At 38.3% G+C, this 20,740-nt stretch overlaps 1 protein-coding gene and 1 long non-coding RNA gene across 2 annotated transcripts; both read left to right on the top strand.

The window, feature by feature from the left end:
* Positions 1–4,053: 4,053 nt before the first annotated feature.
* LOC124451948 (alpha-(1,3)-fucosyltransferase 11-like) lies at positions 4,054–5,388 on the top strand (the record flags this gene model as incomplete). The annotated part of the gene is given in 3 exon segments (XM_047002548.1): positions 4,054–4,900; positions 4,903–4,972; positions 4,974–5,388. Coding segments are annotated over 3 exon segments (1,218 nt in total), but the record flags the coding sequence as incomplete, so codon positions are not given.
* A 3,029-nt stretch (positions 5,389–8,417) lies between these two features.
* Positions 8,418–19,287, top strand: LOC124451560. Its single transcript, XR_006950524.1, has 2 exons — positions 8,418–8,531; positions 19,134–19,287. It is a non-coding gene; the product is annotated as an uncharacterized LOC124451560 (long non-coding RNA).
* Positions 19,288–20,740: the final 1,453 nt, after the last annotated feature.

The raw sequence follows: 20,740 nt of genomic DNA, 5'->3' as shown, positions 1-20,740 counted from the left end.
GCCCTTGGTGCGCTCAGATCGCTGGGGACAATGTCGTTGACAGTATCTTTGGCGCGGGTATTCTTAACGGCAACATGTCTCACCCCTCCGACGACTACCGGGTGGAATTTGTGCCATCCCGCGAGCATCGACGAGCGGTGCAAAAAGATTGAGGCTGGAAAGACTCACAAGACGACGGGAACAGTTCGAAGAACACGCGCAGCGCCAATGTCGACAACAAGACGGAAGACGGGAGCGTCGAAGCGCGCAGCGCCTGGAAGAACAGCAGGGACACGACGGAAGACCACGGGGCGAGAGAAGAATAGCGGTTTGGATGAATTCAAGAGCATGCTCCTGGATGCTGCAAAGAGCATGAGCAAGAGAGCAGCGAATCGCGCAAAATTGAGGGTCATTTCTAAGTTGAAATCGTCAGCCACAAGTTTGGCACCCATAGTCCTTGCTTCGGTGCCCGCTGCGGCTTCACGTTTCCATCAGCCTATCAGCAACAGCATCTCCCAGGCCTTGCGATTCGCGTCCTCGACCCCGACGAGCGCCCACATTGGCCAGTCGTTAAACATTTAGAGCGGTGCATATCTTTCTAAAAAAGATTTTCGGCTGTTATTCCCCGCCCCCGGGTCAGTCGTCCCGACGCCATCACTGGTGTCCACGCCTTCTGTTCTTCCAAGTGTTATCGCGCGCGATACTAGCACTGGTGGCGACAAATACCCCGCTATCCCCAAGCTTCATTTTTAAAAAAAAGAATGGTTTGACGAGCTTCTGCCTTTACTCAAAAAATAGGGGGCAAAATGTTTTGCTCTTGGGTCAGAGCAATATAGGCAAGAGCTTCTTCATGAAACGGCTCCTTGCTCACGTTCGTCCGAAAAGGCTGTACGTCATTTCGAACACCTTCGCTGATCAATATATCCAACCTAACACGGTCTTGAAGCATTATTCCGTCATGCCTGAATCGATCGAGGATACGAGAATAGAACCGGAGTCCTACGCCATCATAGACGACATCCGCGTCATGAATCTCAAATGCGGAACGCAGAGGGAATGCCTCTATAAGTTCTTCACGATGTATAGCCATCATCTGAAATTGAACATCTTCTTCCTCTCCCAGAGCTTCGACAACATAAAGGACATGAAGGTTAACACAACTTTCTCTATCTCTTCCGATTCACGGATAAGTCGAGCGTGAAGCAGTTTCTTAATACGCTCTTTGGCGGCACGGGCAATAAACCGGTTCTCTTCTTCAAACTGTACGAGAAACTCTTGACTCGCTGCGAGCGGTCGATCCTCACTATGGACTGCACCACTCAGCAATTCGCCTATTATTACGACGAAAATTCTATTGCGGTGGACTTTAAGTGAAAGCTTTGCCTTCTCCGTCATTACCAGAAAGTTTTTTAAGCTTGCTAGCAGCTTTGCAGCTTTTTTAATTGAGAAAAATCTGACCAAGACTTACAGAAAGAAGTTCGGGAGGGATATCACCAGATTCTTGAAGAAAAAGGAACATATTCGAGTCCGGATCGTCGATGGTCTCCTATAACGACTTGAGCGAGTGCCGGATGGTTATCTGTCGGCCTTCCTCATCCTAAAGGCGCGGCGGTCCTCCAGTTTATCGAGAACCAACCCGAGCACATTATCAAACGCGCTAAGTCCTCTCTAATTGAGAAAAATCTGACCAAGAATTAAAATTAGAGAAAGTAGTTCAGGAGGGATATCACCAGATTCTTGAAGAAAATTGAACATATTCGAGTCCGGATCGTCGATGGTCTCCCACTGCGACTTGAGCGAATGGCGGATGGTTATCTGTCGGCCTTCCTCATCCCAAAAGCGCGGGGGATGGAGGTCCTCCAGTTTATCATAAACCAACCCGAGCACATAAGTCCTTTATGGAGGTTTTGGTTTATCTCCCGAATGGGGCCCAAGCAAATGGGACTGGAGCATCAAATCGCCACCGGGATTTCATCTCCTTCCTGTGTAAAGCATTGCAGTATATACTAACCCATCCCTTTGCAGGATCTAACCCATCCAAATTGAGCTTGCTGATTTTAAAAAAAACACCCAAGCGTAAAAGAGCTCTATGCCTTGTTCAAGGGCAATCCTGAGCTTCTCAATGAAGAGTCAGTCCTGAGCGCGGTCAAATCCAGGTTGCTCAACTATTCTGAAGATACAGGCCAAGTTCGCGACAGCGTCGCTGATTTCCGTTTGAAAAACTAACTCCTGGCGGTCATTACAACCGCGCCTTCTCTCCAGACTCGTAAAGAGGGGGAGTTCGATCGCTTGTTGCTGCTCGTCTTTGGCCGCTTTCTGGCGTGCCAGATGTTTCCTGACGCCTTTCTCAAAAGCAACTATTTCACTTCGCGTGCGCAGCTGGTACAATTGTTTACGGAAAACCCTCAAGGGTTTGAAGCCAATCTTAGGCAGCCTCAAGCGGATCAGGATATGCGTGTTGCCATCGTGGCTGACTATCGCGTGCTTGCGAATAAAGTAAACCAACAGTTTCTCAGCAGGTATCCCTTTGAGGTGGTCGCTATCGCCATAGTCGACTTCGGCCATCCTCAGTTTCGCCTGATGAGTAGGAATTTGCAGGAGATCAGACAGCATGCTCTTGCGGTACTGGGGTCAGGACAGAAGTTCGGTGATTTGGCGGCCTTGCTTGACACCTACTCTAAAACACCCGAGATCAAACTTATAAATTATGATCGTCATTTTACGCCTGGAAGCGTCAGAGTCAAGATGACTAGCGAGGCTGCCTTTATCAATGCGCTCCTCATTAACGGGAGCCGCATCACTAGCAAGTGTGTTGCTACATTGAACGCTCGAGGCATTGTTTGCAAGATCCACTGAGCTTGATCCCTATATGGGAATACGCTTTGGACCGCCCCACCCGTACTCAGCTGGAGGTTGTTCTCACCTAAACTCAGGCCGCCAAGCGACTTTAGTATCGTCGTTCCGATAGAGCTGCGACGATGGTGGGACGCCCTTCTGCGCGTATTACTCTGCAGGCGGAGAGGGGGGCCGGCGTATGGTCTACGCTTGGCCAGTTCTCAGCTCGAGTCGAGTGCTTCGCATGGGGATTGCGGCTGCTGTAAACGATGTTGCGACAGTCCGGCTGAAAGTGAATGATGTTGAAAAGACAACTTTCGAAGTGCGCAAGACACGCGGGCTGGTTTCAGCTTTCACAGTTTTCAACCCTGCATTAGAGATTGACGCGGGGGCCATTATTGGGTTTTCTTCAACATCTTCTACCTTAGGTTCGATAGTGACATTGCTATTGGAGCAGTATGACTTTGTGTGAGCCCTCCGCGCCCCCTTCTTCACCTCTGGTGTCGACGGCGCCTCTCTATCCTACGCTGCCTACTGCGAGCGATGCTGGAAATACGTACCAATCACAGGAGATTTCAGAGTTCGAAACAATTCAACTGACTCTTTCTCGAGTTTAGTACACACTCCGCGATGTCCTCTTCTTCTAGCACGAAGCCTTTCCAGTTTTCCTTCTCTTCAGTCGACATTTTCGTAAGAAACGAATATGGGCGACTTAATTTCGTTAAAGCTGCCCCACGTGCATGACAATTATGATGAAATTGTACGTCCATTTAATTAGCATACATGTGAGTGGTAATGTCAACTTTCATCAAGCCAAAAACCTTGTTTGCTAGTAATAAGATGTATAATATATGCACGTGGCTGTTTAATTTTAAGAAAAGATTGTAGCAAACATAGCATGCTCATGTTTATAAAATGGAGACGTTTTGTCAAATCATGTAAGATGCTTATTGCGTTGTAAGCGAGTGACCATTTCATTAATGTTTTATTGATATTAACAACATTTCATGAAAATTTGACATTGTTGAAGACAGAAATATATCTTTAACTTATTGTTACATTTTGTCACATATAAAACTTGCTAACATGTTATCACATTTTCTTTTTCAGTTTCAACTTGTATAGATATAGGTTTTACGAACACCTCGATCTACTCTCGCTTACGTAAATATGGCCACTTTATCTCATAAGGGATGTAGTATGCAGTTCCGCATATCCATCGTTTTTTGTTGTGGGTTTTACTACGATCATCTATCTTTACAAAATGAGTTTGTGATAAAATATGCTCCTGCATCTGAAACTACGTTTACTCATCAACCTGAAATAACGCCTACCAATAAATCTGAAACAACGTCTACTCGTCAACCTGAAACAACGTCTACTCATCAAATTGGAACAACTTCTACTAATGAATCTAAAACAGTGTCTACTTATAAGTCCGAAACAACGTCTACCATTGCAATAAATATAACATCGTCTCCATTACGAACAGGTAAAATAGTTCTTTTGTTTTGGAGTAAATTTTTTGGTGCTTCACCCGCATCCTTTGAAGTAAACTTGCCAAAAGGTGACAAAGAAGGCGAATGTCCTGTGGCCTGTGAGGTTACATCAGACCATCAGCGAGCTAAAGAAGCAAATGGATTTATTGTACATTCAAGAGATCCATATCCTCTACCTCCATCAAAAGATGTTCCCTGGATCCTAACGGGTATGGAAAATCCTGTTTATACTCCTATACTTTCTGACGGCAACTTTATGTCACAGTTTCAATTGTCGAGAAGCTATCGACTTGATTCTGATTTTCCTACACCACTCTTCACAAAGCCAAATTTAGATCCACCGGTTCCGTTTGAGAAAAAAACGGGAGGAATTATTGCTACTCTTTCCAACTGCGAAGCTGTCAGGACAGCGTATATAAGACATCTCATGGAACATGTTCATGTCGATTCCTATGGTGGATGTTTACATAATAAAGATGGTATAGTAGGACGCTGGGCACCAAACTTTAGAGAAGCAAAACAAGATGTGGAAAAATTATACAAGTTTGTTATTGTGTTTTTCAACCAAGATTGTGATTACTATGTTGATGAAAAATTCTTAATGCACTTAACGCAGGTGCAGTACCTGTGGTGATGAGCACGGATAAAATTAATGATTTTTGCCTGGAAATCTGAAAATGCCATTATCAATGTCAGAGATTTTAAGTCTCCCAAAGAATTGGCGGAGCGACTTAAGTTTCTAATGAACAACAAAACTGAGTATAATAAGTTCTTGGAATGGAAAGTAAAAGGCTTAGGTCATATTAACGACACTGTGATTGGAAGATTTTGGGAAAGTAAATTTAGACAATGGTGTTATGTGTGCCAGGGAGTATCGGATGGAAAAGGGCACAAAGAAGGTCTTAAACCTGACTTTTGTAAAACAAGAGAATATGAAGACTGGGGAATTACACCGTTGTGACCTTGGTACACATGACGGACTGGTCGCAAAGATGAATGAAATTATAGAAACAATTTACTGCATGTAAATGATATGTACCGAGTTAGTAAGGAATTAAAACGTTTGATATCTGCATTGTTTTCGATTTTGAGTTTAAGAAAATTGGACAAACAATGTTCTAAACTCGTTTATTTCGTTTAGATGCAATAAGTCGACCAACGCATTTTGTACACTCAGGCCCAGTATTACGAAGGTACCTACAATGCTTTGTAGGAACAATTCCAAAAGTATTTATCTTAGACTTTGAAACCCGTGATGGTTTATTGTTTGTGATATCGTAACTTTTTAGAAATCTGGAGGCACCATTTGAATTTGGTCGTAACGCTTACCAACTTGTATTTGCTATCTTCTAGTAACAACACTTCCTTCTGTAGTGGTTCAGAGTTCGTTGAAAAATAAATTTTAGCTCGTCAATTTTATTCATAGTACTTTCAGAAAAACACTAGTAGTCATGAATTTGTAAAGAATATAATTTTAACAATGCACTTAATTATCTCTAAGATGCTTAGAAATGCAAATTTACGCCAAAATTTGTTGTAGTAATTTATCTTGACATTACCATAGATGGGCCACCTACTTTCTTTACCCATAATAGTTGCTGGCTGGTGCATTTTGGCCATAAAATTTATTTTGATATTGAATTATAGCTTTTGTTATCACATAATCAAAAAAGATAATAAACTAATTGCTTCCTCTTTTCTCAATCGATGCAAATATTTTAGCTATTTTTCGTTATCTCCAGAACACAGCGTGTGCTACTTTGTATTCAGTTTACTTAGGACTATAACGGACTATTTTCCATTTCATTTCATCGATTTGCACAACAAAATTTTGTAAATACAACTAACGTTGTGTTTGGTGCGCATAACCTTTCTGTTTTTTATTTTATTATGTTGAAATTTAACAGCTGGAGACATTACGCAAGCATAAGCTTCGCAGAATTTGGCAAACATCAAATATATATCGTTTGAGAGAATACTACACTGTGATGAGACTTGATGCACTGTGCTTGTATTTAAACATTTAAACCAGTGTTGATATGTATGTAGCAAATTGTCATTATGTAACCGTGCTTATCTCACCTATCGTTTATATTATATTTCCTAAATTACGTTTGTACTCTATAGACCATATATTCCTCTCAAAGATATTATTCAACAAGGCATGACATGTGAGTTCGTAATTATTGCAAGTGAATACTAGTAACTATTCTTTGATACAATAAATTTCACACGGGTAACAACACGGACTAATTAACCTAATGATACGAGATACGAATATACTGGATTCGTAAATTTAATGTGGAGAAATGAAGACATGTGGAGAAGGATTTACGGCAATTTACACGATGTACTTTGGGAAACTATGGAACAATTTAATATTTTGATAATATTACTTTTGTGTTATATCGCTCAGTACATCAGATTGTATTTTATTTCATAATAAAAAAATCGCCAGAAAAGTTCCTGCTATTTGCCTACGAGTCCAAGATTTGGGGTGTATCACCCCTATACCCTTCTCCCAGACGTATTGGCCCTGATTGTGCTGTCTGCATTGGATTTTAAAATCCTGCAACAGGACTTTATTGCACTAACTCCATGTTCACACGTATACATATTTTTAAAAATACGGAGATTTTTCCTCCGTTTCTGAACAGATTTGCGACCACACATAGCGTATTTGAATCGTTTCCACCTGTCCACACGTATGCACAAAACCGGACAAATTTGCGACCACACATAGCGTATTTAAATCGTTTCCACCTGTCCACACGTATGCACAAAACCGGAGAAATTTGCGACCACACATAGCGTATTTAAGTCGTTTCCACCTGTCCACACGTATGCACAAAACCGGACAAATTTGCGTCCACACATAGCGTATTTAAATCGTTTCCACCTGTCCACACGTATGCACAAAACCGGAGAAAATTCAATACTTGTAATCTCTTAGCATGTGTATTTACTTGTAATAAGGGATTCTTCAAGCTTTTGCATCATCGAATTTCTTAATTACTCAACGATTTATTATCAAAAACATATAGAATACAAACGAAATACTAAGCTTTAATAGCTTACGACTACATGTTCTCAAATTCAGTCACATGACCATATCAATGACGCATGCGTAATTAAATTAATAACTAATTAATAAAATAGAGACTTTGTCGTGGTGACAAATCTGAAAATCGTTCTAAAGATCGCAAATACCATTGTGAATGGTAAAAGTAATAATTTAATAGTGAAATTAAACGACACAATGCATTTTGGGAGACCACTCCTTAGATGTCAACGTCTGCTAAATGAAAATTTAAAATCTACCGATATTTGTAAAGCCAAGAAAGAATGTACGTCATCTCCAAATGGGGAGATGACGCTCAAAACAAAGATAAATTGAAAACATAATCCTTTTGCAAGGACGGGATTGGTTAACTTAATTAAAACAGCCTCCATGACGCGTAACTGAAAGAATGAACGGCATTTCTTAATAATTCTAAAATTGTCGTTTGAATAAGAATCATCACAATGGGAGTTATTCAAGAGACGTTTACCTATCGCAGAGTCACATTAAACTAATTTTTCTCACAATCACGTTTTGGTTGTTGTCTTGATGGAATCGTTCTATTTCTGATTGAAGTTGGTACATGATGTTTGATCCTATCACCTAACCTTTGAGACGTTCTAAGAGTTCAGAATACGTCACTTGACTCTTTGTGCTGTTTGGAATAGATAGGATTAGAAGTTAGATGTCTAGTTGGAACAAGTTGTTGAATAGTGTTGAACATGGTATGAAGAGTATAAAGGCAAAGATTTTTATTTTCAATTCACCGAAAAAGCAGACTAAAGCTTACAATTGTTTGTAAGATGCGATACTTTTTAGTTTTATTGATCATGTACGAAAATAAATGATGATAGACGGGAAAGGTATGCCTTGGGATTTATTAAGACTTATATCATATTATTATAAATATTTATATTGTGTATGATATTATTTCTAGGTGATTACGATGCTCTACAAACATGGCCATTTCAAAAGAAGATCACAATGATAATAATGGATCAACGAAATGTTGATCACATGATTGATGCTTTTCATTCAGATCCTCAAAGTTCTTTATTTCAGCGACCAGAGTCTGATTTGAATCCATTTGGATTGCCAGTTCTAATTTCGCTGATAGAGAGTTTAAGCATTCTTCCGTTCATTAAAGAGGATACAAGGTTTATTAAGTTAATAATTTAATGAACAAAAAATCTAAATACACCCGCTCCTGCTTCTCTATCTTAGACACTGAAAATATCTCAATTCTCTATTAATCTTAAATTAGCTTTATACTTAGGCAAACGCAACCCGACCTAAACATGTTGCAAACAACTCTCCTAGCTCTTTCACGTAATTTTCAGTTGTCTATACAAAACGCTATTTGTTGTAAAGCACTCAATAGTGTTTATATAAGTTTTCTTGTTTCCTTCGGGTCAGCATATCCACAGTAAAGGAATATACAACAGTAGGGCCACTTCGCTTTGCAATTGGCTGCTGTATATTTAATTAGTTTACTGGCTGCCCTTTGCCATATCGTCAATCCTATTGGTCACAAAATGCAATTTACTGGCTGCCAATATGGTAGTCACATGCGTAATAAGATATGCGTGGCACGAAAAAACTCAATGGAGTGGTCTTGCTTTATAGTCCAGCTGTTAATGACGAAATTCCTCACTTTGATGATACAAGGATTAAACTTTCTCACATTCTTACTATGCCTAGTAACACAAAATTTTGATATAGGGCCAGCCCATATTTTACATTTAAAACGAGTTCTGCGAATGTCGTGTTTGATGACGTCATCGGTAGTAAAAAAAATAAAGTTCAGAGAAATCTGCAATTTCCCTGTATATTCTTATACAACAGCTAAAGACGATAAAAAAACTATATTACAACTTTTGCTTTTGAGCAATACATTCTGAAATATTCTACATTAAAAGTGTTTTAAACGTGCTGACTCAGCACTTTTGTTTAGTGCTGTTGCTCTTTCTTAAATACATTGGAAAAACGCCTAACGAAGAACAGTAATATTAAAATAATTTTAATGCCCTCATGTTATTGACAATCACCCCCACAATCACACAAACGAGTACAAACTAAATGTGCTTTGACGCATTTACAACGACTAGAACATGAACTTTTGCATCCGCAACGAATAAGTTCATAACAGGCATCTTTAACTTGAGGGAGATTTGTCCACTTTGGTAATCAAGAATTTTCATCACGGTACCAGCCCCAACCTGACGGAGTTGGTATAACCTGCTCTTTCAAGCAGCACTGCCCCCAAAAAATATCCACCTTGCAACAATGCACGCTTAGTGTGCTGGAGCAACGCTTCTTGGGTTGGTGGAATGTTATCCAGTGTTCTGGACTTTTTGGCAAACAACTCTTGTCTAGCTTCATTGACTCTGGTGAGATTACTTGTACGATCGTATAAGAGGACCACATATCACTCAATCACCTGCAAAACATTATATGAATCATAATAGGGACCTTATTTGATAGATAATACATGCCTTTGGCGGTTTCTGAATTACCTGCAAGGACGAACAATCAATCCTTTCTGGCAACAAATTTAGCTCTTGCAACGCTAATGTTAGCTCTGGAAATACATTCCATACATCCCATGCAGTTTTCTTTCCTCGACCTCCAAAAGGAAACAGTATCACAACAACGGTAGAACAGATGCCTTGTCATCCGATGTCGTGCAATTGTATGCAATATAACGCGAATTGTGCCTGTCCATAATTCTTCTGCTTTGATGTTTTCACAATTGAAATGGCCAGTATCAATACGTCAGTATCATTTGTTCTTACAACAATCTGGTGGCCGCAGTCACTTGCATCGAACACGTGCACCATCAATCGTGTGTCAGCCTCTTCATGATTACATGGTTCCAACATTGATACTTCGGTTCTTTTAGGGAAGCACAAGACCTTTTCTTCAAATGTACTGTAAATTTCTCTTCCTTCTGGAATCTGCTGGGAAATAACTTTCTGCGCTAAGAAATTGAATAGATCCATTTTGTTGGCATCTACGCGCAGGAAGCCCTTCCAGTCAGTAGGGATACCTGCTGTCGATGAAACCTTGCGGCGTTGACCAAAGCCTCTCTTCTCCCGTGCGTTTTTCAGCGAATCCTCTTTGTATACATCCCATACTAAATTCAATTCTTTTAGCTGATTGAAATTGCTTTAACACATAAGGAAGGAAAGCAAACTGAGCGTACTCTTCGAACGTTTCCCAAGTTCCAGGTGAAATCATTTGAACAACAACAGCCCCGTCTAAAGTAATAACATCGGGAGTTGGTGACTGAACTTTGGTAATGGGCTCGATACACTTTGTAAAGTCTGCTTTATTACCAGTACGCAAACTTCCTGCTTGTGAGAGAGATGGGGGCCATGGTTGGTTCTCATATTTAAAGAAATCATCGAGATCACCACTTCGATTTTGACTGGCTATATACAATCTTGAAATTAAAGCACAGTCTAGTTTCAGAGTTTGCATATTTACTTTATCTTTTGACGAAACTCTTTTTCTTCCTGTCCTTACTCAGGTCTTCCTTTTGAACGAGATGTCGCACATGTTTAAGCCAGTCTTCCTCCAGATCTTGCCTTTCGTTGACGGTGGTAGACACAGTTTGCATAACGGTATGAAGTGGAGGGGCATAAAGTTCGCCACATGTTAGAGTCACTGGTGGGACATTACAAAATGATGGTGGAAGCTGTGAAATTTTTTTGGAACTAGAAATAGACGAATCAAATAAGTCTACTTCTACTCTCACCATTTTCATGAACTGTTGGATGCTGCACGAACGAAATTGCTGTACCGTGGAAAGAGACTTGTGCACTTGTGGAGCTGGGATTATGATCTATGTTGTCAACTGCTGCAGTTGTAAACAATCCTTTCCGTAACTTCGACGGACAAACAACGTTATCTCTCTCGTACCTTGCTATTACTTTATTAGCAATGTCGGAAGAAACAGATAAAAGCCGATCGTACGAGATGCACAATCCCAACTTGAAAAAAGCGTCGATAAGTGATTTATCTCTCGTAGTTCCATGAATTTTGAGGGACGTGTATATTGGTACGGGACATTCTTTTTCTCTAGTGTGATGAGGTCTTGACGCTTCACGCTCGCGTGATGTGCAATTGAAGACAATAAGTTGAGAGATGGTTAAGCAAGCTTGATTTGGATGTAAAATATGTTGCCAGCTCCGTCATCTTAAGCAAAACTAAACAATCTGATTCTAGTCGTTCTTCAATATAAGCAATAAGTTCAGCAAACGCTATCCCATCAAGACTTGGTCCTGAACGTTCAGCGTTTGTTGACGTCTCAGCCTTCATTGCCCTTGCTCGATTATAGAGAGAAATAAGACATTTAGGATGGTACTTTGCCTCCATTGCTACCATATTACGATTCGATACTTTTGCTATAAGTTGTCTGTCGTTTAGCAAAACAGCACATTCCCTAACCTTGCCGTCTATCTCAAGCGTTGAAGCTGCACGAAGGTTTGAAGAGTTGTCTGGTTTATCACAGAAAATGCACTCGTTCTTTGAAACTGCAGGGAAGCTTGCTCTTCTGGCTTTAACTGGACTTCCTTTTTCGATTTCAAATGTTTGTTCTTCGTCTGTCCTCTCCGCACTTAAGCTTCTTTTCAGGGCACGTTCCAACTTTGTATTGTTGAAAAGATCCCTACATGACTTATGCCATGATGCTTCGCGTTCTTTCAGCGTTTCTTCTATTCCATTACCTCTATCGAGACCCTTTACGTCTAAATTCACCGGGAACATATCAATTTTAATAAATTCTTGCAGATTTTTCGCAAATGAGGTGTACCCAACTCCTGCATCCTTTCTTTTTGAATTTGATGGACATTGTAGACGTTCTGCAGTGTCTTTTTGACAAATTATGCATAGTTTCCAGTCCATGAGTTATATAATATTCTACAAGGGAAGCAGTTATTGACACTACATGTGCATGCCTTGTTGTGTGTACATCTTGATCAAAAAGAATCTTCTAGATTACATTGAACACGCAAATTTTTTGTTGCAACGGGTGAGAACTTGAAACGCGATGAAAGAGTGAGTACTGCTATTGACGTAAAGAAAGCTCGACTTTCCTTTACGTCATTGTAATTACCAATGTAATTACCAATAGTATAAATAACATGTAAATAATAAACTCTAATAGATAGCGTAAATATACACCAGTGATGTACTTGTGTAGCTTGTTTAGCTTGTAAAATAAAAGGTTTAAAACAAAGAGTGTTAGTGAACCAGCCAAGGAGCGGAATCCTCGACACACGTCATTACAATCTTAAAGCAAAGTTTTACAACAAGAACAAGTAAGGACATAGTAATAGATTACTTTATGGTTGGTCAGTGCGTACGATTTTTATGCACGAGTTGAGAATCAATTAGGTTATTCTGAATGCTAACACAAGTAAGGTAATATATCTTAAAGAAACTTGAATGTTCTTCATTGTTTCGATACGATTTATCATTGCACTATGCTGAAAGCCGGAAGGGCACATTGTTATACACTTTATATATAAGTTTGAAAATTTGTAATCCAGGCATTGAATATATAAAAGATAAACGTTTCTCCGGATTTTTAAATGATTTTTATTGAGCTTTCGACTCGTTGCTTCGAGCCTTCATCAGAATGAGGATATTTATTTACACGTGCTTTTAGCTTGGAGACGTTTAGAGCGTCTAATTGGATTAGTGGGTGGATTAATGTGATTGGATGGATATCTTTATATATATATAAACCGTATATATATATATAAACCGTATATATATATATAAACCGTATATATATAAACCGTACTTTATATATATATAAACCGTACGTCCTGTGTCCCAAGTGCAGGAGTCACCATTTTACTATGGTGATAGCCGGGAGGGCACATTGTTATACACTTTGTATATAATATATATATATATATATATATATATATATATATAAGTGCTGACTCAGCACTTTTCAGAATATTCCATGCACAATATTTGGGAAAGTATTGCCCAAAAGAAAAAGTTGTAATATAGTTTTTCTATCGTCTTTAGCTGTTGTATAAGAATATACAGGGAAATTGCAGATTTCTCTGAACTTTATTTTTTTTTACTACCGATGACGTCATCAAACACGACATTCGCAGAACACGTTTTAAATGTAAAATATGGGCTGGCCCTATATCAAAATTTTGTGTTACTAGGCATAGTAAGAATGTGAGAAAGTTTCATACTCGTATCATCAAAGTGAAGGGTTAGGTGGTTTTTTTGTCATAACAGCTGGACTACTATATTCTCTATACCGTGGCATTGTTATGAAGTATGTCCCCATGTTTACTTTGTAACACGGGCTCAAATGTACGTTTGGTCATATCATAACTACAGTTTTGTACTTTTGTCATTTTGTTTCATTAGAATCGAATTTTTCTACATTTGAAGCGTTTTCTTTCTCAAATTATTTCATAACACAAACAATATTTACAAAGAATCATCTTACGTGTGTTGTGTTTCCTTATTTTATATGACAACAATGCTATTGTCATTCTTCAGGTCATTTAGAACGTTGATTTCGTCTTTTGAAAATAAAAACTAGGACGGCTGTAGCTGCGAAGACCAGATAGTGCGATGTCTTTCATTCGAGTTTTTACGGATATATAGTGAAAACCAGAGTGTTCATAGATGCTTTCATTATGAGTTGCGGCGAAGAATTTATCGAAGGGTGCGAGAAAATTACAGTGGTTTAACTTAGTAGGTGGAATGGCAAAATTTAAACACTTAGAAAGGATTTCTTTTTCTTTGTTGGTGATTAACCTGTTCGAGAATTGAGCACCACTTTGTCGGGGTTGATTTGAATGTTATTGTCGTTCTTAGCGCAAAGGTGAAAAGGCTTTCGATCTTGTATGCATTGGTGTTGGTTTAATTTCTTCGAGCTCTCACGATCTGAAACATTCTTGAAATGTATAAAGTCTAGTGTAGATACGGATGAAGCCAGATGAGAATGGGTCGTTGTCACTTGTGCAGATAGCACGCGTATACTAGAGTGTTTGTCGTTTATTTCTTCGAGGAGTACTTTGCTTTGACATTGACGATAGGCGCTAGAATTACGCAGACGGCGATTTGCAACCTTGAACCACAAGAAACGTGGTATTTCTCAACGCTTTTTACATGTTGTAAGGAATTTTAAGTCCAATTTAGCTTTACCAAGTTTGAGCTCGAGGCGTTGATACTTTCTGAATACTTTAAGCGTTTTATTGTCATATCGATTTATCAATATTGTTGCTAATGAAGTGCCAGGCGGGAAGCGGATTCTCAATATAAATATTAAAGCCCAACAAATAATTTTAAACATAGTCATAAACAATTTGGTTATATGAAATTTATTAAAAGAGTGACGTTTCGTCTTTACTCAAGACATCTTCAGATAATTAGTCTGAAGATAAGGACAATGCCGTTGTCATCCTTAATAAAACCGACTACAATAACAAAATGTCAGAAATCCTCTCCGATTCCTCAAAATTTGAACTCATAAGCGAAGACCCTGTGAAAGTCACCCTACAACGTGAAACCCAGGTGAAATCATTACTCAAACAACTCAAGAAAACGAAATCAATTGATGAATAAACTTACAATAAACTCTAACCGACTGGCTCACGCATAGGTATACTATATGGACTTCCAAAAATTCACAAAACAACCATTCCCTTACGACCCATTCTATCTTCTATAAATCTCGTATAAACTAGCTAAATGTTTCATTCTGCTGATTACACCCATCTCCACAAACTCTTCCATGATAAAGGACTCATTCTCCTTCGTACAAGAAATACTTAACACTAACATCAACTCTAACAAAGTTGTTATGGCTAGTTTTGACGTAACTTCGCTTTTCTCCAACATTCCTCTTCATGAAACAATCAATATCATCAGTGATCTTCTTTTTATTAACCATAAACAATTTCATGGACTCACCCGCACCGAATTCAGTAATCTACTAACGCTATCTATTAATTGCAAATTTATGTTTAACGACCGCTTATACCACCAAATTGATGGTGATGCTATGGATAGTCCTTTTGGCCCCCTTTTTGCCAACATTTCATGTATTTAAAACTGTCCCCACAAATTCAAACCTGTTCTCTACATACGATATGTCGATGACTGCTTCCTTCTTTTTAAATCACTTGATCACGTTCCTGTCTTTTTAGAATACATCAACCATCAACACCCCAACATCACGTTTACCTCTGAGACGGAAAATAATGGACGACTACAGTTTTTAGACATGTAAATTTATCGCTCAAATGACAAATTCACCACCTCTGTATATCATAAACCCACATTCACCGGTCTTTTCACAAACTTTTACAGCTTTATCCCACTTTCTTATAAACGCAACTTCATCTTTGGCCTGTTACACCGCTTGTTCAACCTCAGCTCTAGTTATGAGACTATTCATGTCCAAATTGAAACCACCAGAAAAGTATTCAAACTCAATTGCTATTTAACTAATATATTCGACCACATTGTCCGTCGTTTCTTTGACGCAAAATTCGAAAAAAAAACACCTGTCTTTTGTGTCCCAAAGAAAATAGTGTATTTTTGTCTCTCATTCACCGGCTGTCACTTGTTACAAATCCGCACACAAATCAATCGTCTCTACAACGCTGCTTTCCCTCATCTCAATGTCAGATTCGTCTTTCATACCCCCACACGAATCTCTTCATTTTTTCCAGTTAAGGATAAAATTCGCAAGTCTCTGAGGTCTGGTGTTGTTTATTTATGTGTCGATGCTGTTGCGCATCGTGTGTGGGTCAAACCACACGCCACTTACACACCAGAATCACGAAACACTTGGGGGTCTCTCCTTTGACTGGAAAACGCTTACTATCCCATTAATGTCAAGTATTCTTTTCCATAGTAACTCCTCAAACCACCCTGCTTTCCCAGACGGTTTTAAAATCCTCTCATCCGGCTCCGACACAATGAACCTCATGATCCACGAAAGCCTCATCATCTCCAAGCTAAAACCTTCACTTAACGCCCAAGGCAGATCCATCCCTCTGAAGCTTTTCTAGTCTCAACACCTCACCCTAACTATACATAACATCACACTTACACATTCACAGTAATCTGATACCTCTAACTATGTAAATAGCTCGATATTATATCTTTTCATTGAATTTTAAGTACTTTTCTTACACTGAAACAATCATTACTGACTTATAATCACTTAAATGAAAACAAGGCATCTTAGGACCCGTCCACACGTATCCGGATTCGTAAATATCCGCAAATATTTTGTTGCGGTTACACTTATCGTCCACACGTATCCAGCGAAAACGCCAGTGCCTTTTTTAAAATTTTTACTTGAAAGCGCGATTCTCTTACAAAAAATTTCCATTGTATTGTATAATTTATAGTAGTTAGCAACCGCAGTACTTTGAGAGTAATGGCGGATCTGACGTAAGCGCATAAAAATCTGGGACACATCGCACCCTGAGTTGGCCTTCTGTTCATTTCCTATTCTGTGCTTTAACGTAAGTCAGGTCCATTTCACTTTACCTAAGTAGGGTAGGTTAGGATTCATTAGACCTTAATGAATTTATAAGCTAAATATATTTAATTAATAAATAGACCTCTTAATCTCGTAGAACACACGTGATCATGCTATAACCCTTACCACAGTATAAGAATATACAGAAGAGTCATTCTTGTCGGAATCTTTGATGATTTTGTATTCATTATTCAGTATTGACGTCATGTAATTTTAATGGTTGTAAACAAGTGAGAAATCCTAATCATCTGGCTAGAATAATGGCCGTCACGAGAACGCGTTGTACACCTGAGTGACCCTTCTGTATAATCATTACTCTGTGCCCAAATCTTTCAAACTTTAGTTGTCAATATATGAGACCACGTCTTGACCACGTTAAACGCGTTTAAATATAAAAATCGTTAGAATCTTACGATGTCGTTATGCAAAAAAGCGATGCATGATGTTGTGAAGTAAGTTAGGATTCATAAGACCTTAATCAATTTAGAAACTAGATTTTAATTTTGACCAAATCTTCATTGAATCTTGCAGTTATATCTTGATACGTTAAGGTCCTGAGAATGGTTTATAGGCGTTCTCATTGACGTCACCAACATCTTCAAGCCCAAAATCAATATTAGCGTAGAATCATGACTATGCAGAATTGCCAACGTGTTCTTACAACGGCCATTATTACAGCCAGTTGATTAGGGTTTGTTACTGGTTTCCAACCATTACATGACATCAATACTTAATAATGAATTCGAGAATAACAGCACAGTGGATGGCAGAAGTTTGCTCGACAGTTGTGAAAGAGCCAAAATTACAACCTCTTTCTGGGGAAGTGATATTACCTCGTACAGCCAATAGACAAGAAGAAGCGAGACTAGATATTCGTGCTAAAGGTTTTTGGTCTAGACAGCAAGATGCATTTTTTGATGTAAGGGTATTTCACCCAAATGCGTCGAGCTACCAAAACACCAATCTACCTGCACTCTATCGTCAGCATGAGATGGCTAAGAAAAGGGAATATGGTGATCGAGTAAGAGAGATTGAATATGCTGCTTTTTCATCACTGGTCTTTTCAACATCAGGTGGTATGGGGAAAGAGACTGCAATTGCTTATAAACGGCTAGCTGATCTGCTGGCACAAAAGAGAAAGCTGCAATATGGCATCACGCTAGCGTGGATGCGTTGTAAACTGTCTTTCGCACTGATTAGGTCAGCAATTACTGCGATACGAGGAAGTCGATCTGCCTCAACTCGCGAACATACTTTAAATATTGACCTAGGTTATTGGGAAAGTTGTCTTTACATTTGACTGTCCCTTTATCATGGATATTTTTAAACACTGATTTTAGTCATATTTGATTCAGATTTTTTTAACATTTATATTTGTAATAGATAATAATAATCATAATAAAATACGTTCCTTTTCATTAAAATTACATGACATCAATACTTAATAATGAATTCGAGAATATTTTGACTTTAGACATGACTTTGGATCATTTTGAAGGTTGGGAAAAGTCAAAACCCTAATAAACTGGCTGTAATAATGACCGTTGTAAGGACACGTTGGCTACCTGAGTGACCCTTCTGTATAGTCATGATTCTGTGCTAATATACTGTGAGAATGGTTTAAGGCGTTCTCATTAACGTCACCAACATCTTCAAGCCCAAAATTATAATATTAGCGTTATTTAATAGGCTGAATATGTTTAATTAATAAATAATTGACGTAATATCACCGAAAAATAGTCAATTTTTACTAGCATTTCATATATATTAATGTAGGGAGAGCATAGTTCTTTTGTTTGACAACAATAATTTTTGTTTTTAAAAATTAGATTTAATAGATATCCCGTAATTTGTTCAAGCAAAAACTGTGAGTTTTAACCCTCTAGAGGCAGTTGATGCTCACAGGCAACAATCACCAAACAAGATGTTTACGAACTTTTGAAAAGGCACGGCTCCCAGAGGGTTAAACAATCATGTTGAATAAATACATATAATGACATGCTTAACACTATTTATAAATATACTATTCACTTCAAGCCACATATAAACCACGAGGCGTCATGGAAGGCAGATGTTGTTCATATAAGATGGAACAAAACTTTACACATAAACGACAAGTATAATGATTTGTAATTGTGTCATGCAAAATAAAGTTGTTGCCTTCAACTCTCCTTGATGACAAGTTACCGAAACATGTCTCATTTAATTGCAGATGTATTTAAACGTGTTGATAAAAAATCAAGACCGCCAATATCTGAATGCTACTGAACAAGGACATACCGCACATATTTAAACATTTGAAAGCCACGATGTACAGATATATACCCTCAGTACCACGTCGTAAATGTTGATAGCAGCAGCAAAAAGAAATTTGAAAGAGGAAAACCCTTATGAAATGTGTGACACACGTAGCTACTTGTTTCGATATCATTTATGACAATACATCCTACGGCCTGAAACTTCCAATGTAAGTGACTATCTTGTGAAAATCTCAATTCATTGATGCTACTGATTTTTTGTTTGTTTCTTCAATGTCACATTAGTTATAACTGAATATATGCAATGAATACAAATACACTAAATTTGCTATCTGTCTCCAATGCTATATGTGGTGGAATGCATAGAACTGCAGTTTTCATAGATTAAGGTTTAGACTTGCAATGAGCGAGAGCCGTAACTGTTTTTGCTCGTTTTTCTACGACTGTCTACTATATTTTTAGTAGTAGAAACTCGGGGAAAACAGAACGCCCTTAAATTCTCTCCTAACATTAACTTAGCAACATATAATTACAAGATTCAATGAATATTTGGACAAAATTAAAGTCTAGTTTATAAATTCATTATCGTCTCATGTATCTTACCCTACAACACCATGCATATTTGCTTTGCATAACGACATTAAAACGCAAAAAAAAGTAGATTCTAATGAATTTTTTGTTCAAATGCATAGAAGGATTACTCATTGTCTTTGTGAAAGGTGAAAAGCTCCTAAGGGGCCAATTACAAGAAAAATTTTAGTCATGACTTGATTAAGCAAATGTTAACAACTCAAACTTAGTCACTTTAACGTTGAGGAAAGAAAGGTGAATTCTGTCTTTTTCCTGACAGATTACTGAAGTATGAGTTGCATGGAATAATCAACTAGTCTTAATGGCAGGCCTCGTAATATGAAAGCTTTCAATGTAAAATGCTTTAATAACGATGTTAAGCCTTTGATCGTTTGAAACTTGTTACATCTTTCAAACTTAATCGACTAAAGCTATTCGTGCAATGTTTGGTGAATGTTCTACCATTTGGATAGACCAACAGAAAACATATAACAATTTGCTCATTCTCAATATATCTGATTGTGAATTTAAAACGCCAATTAACGTCATATGTAGATTTCTTTATCATGAAATGTCGTACATGTGTTTCATATTTTCTAGCTTATATTGTAGATCCCACATGGATGGAGTTGTGAAAATCCCTTTACCACCTGTGTCATTCACTTCAATTACTCTTACTAGTTTGTCATTACTCATGTGTCATGGTGATTCATGGCCAAAAATGTTCATATGCAGTTTGGATTCTTTGTGGATGTCAGTTGTTTGTTATATAATGATGATGGGCCCCATTGTTATATGAACTCACCTGGAAGTGGTCAGCTGACATTCATAGAAGATCAAATCTGCACTAAGCATTCTTTGAGTGATGATATAACTGGGGTTTTGAAGTGAGCCTTTTCCTTCGCTTGAAATTACCATTAGAGTGCATTGTAAACAGTAATCTATCGAAATGGCGATTCATAATACAGTAGCCCTTTATTGGTTACGTCGA

This window comes from Xenia sp. Carnegie-2017, unplaced genomic scaffold (assembly GCF_021976095.1).
Source record: "Xenia sp. Carnegie-2017 unplaced genomic scaffold, XeniaSp_v1 HiC_scaffold_24, whole genome shotgun sequence".
In the NCBI taxonomy this organism is placed as follows: Eukaryota; Metazoa; Cnidaria; class Anthozoa; order Malacalcyonacea; family Xeniidae; genus Xenia; species Xenia sp. Carnegie-2017.
Note: the sequence above shows the minus strand (reverse complement) of the source record. Positions and strands in the feature narration are given on the sequence as shown.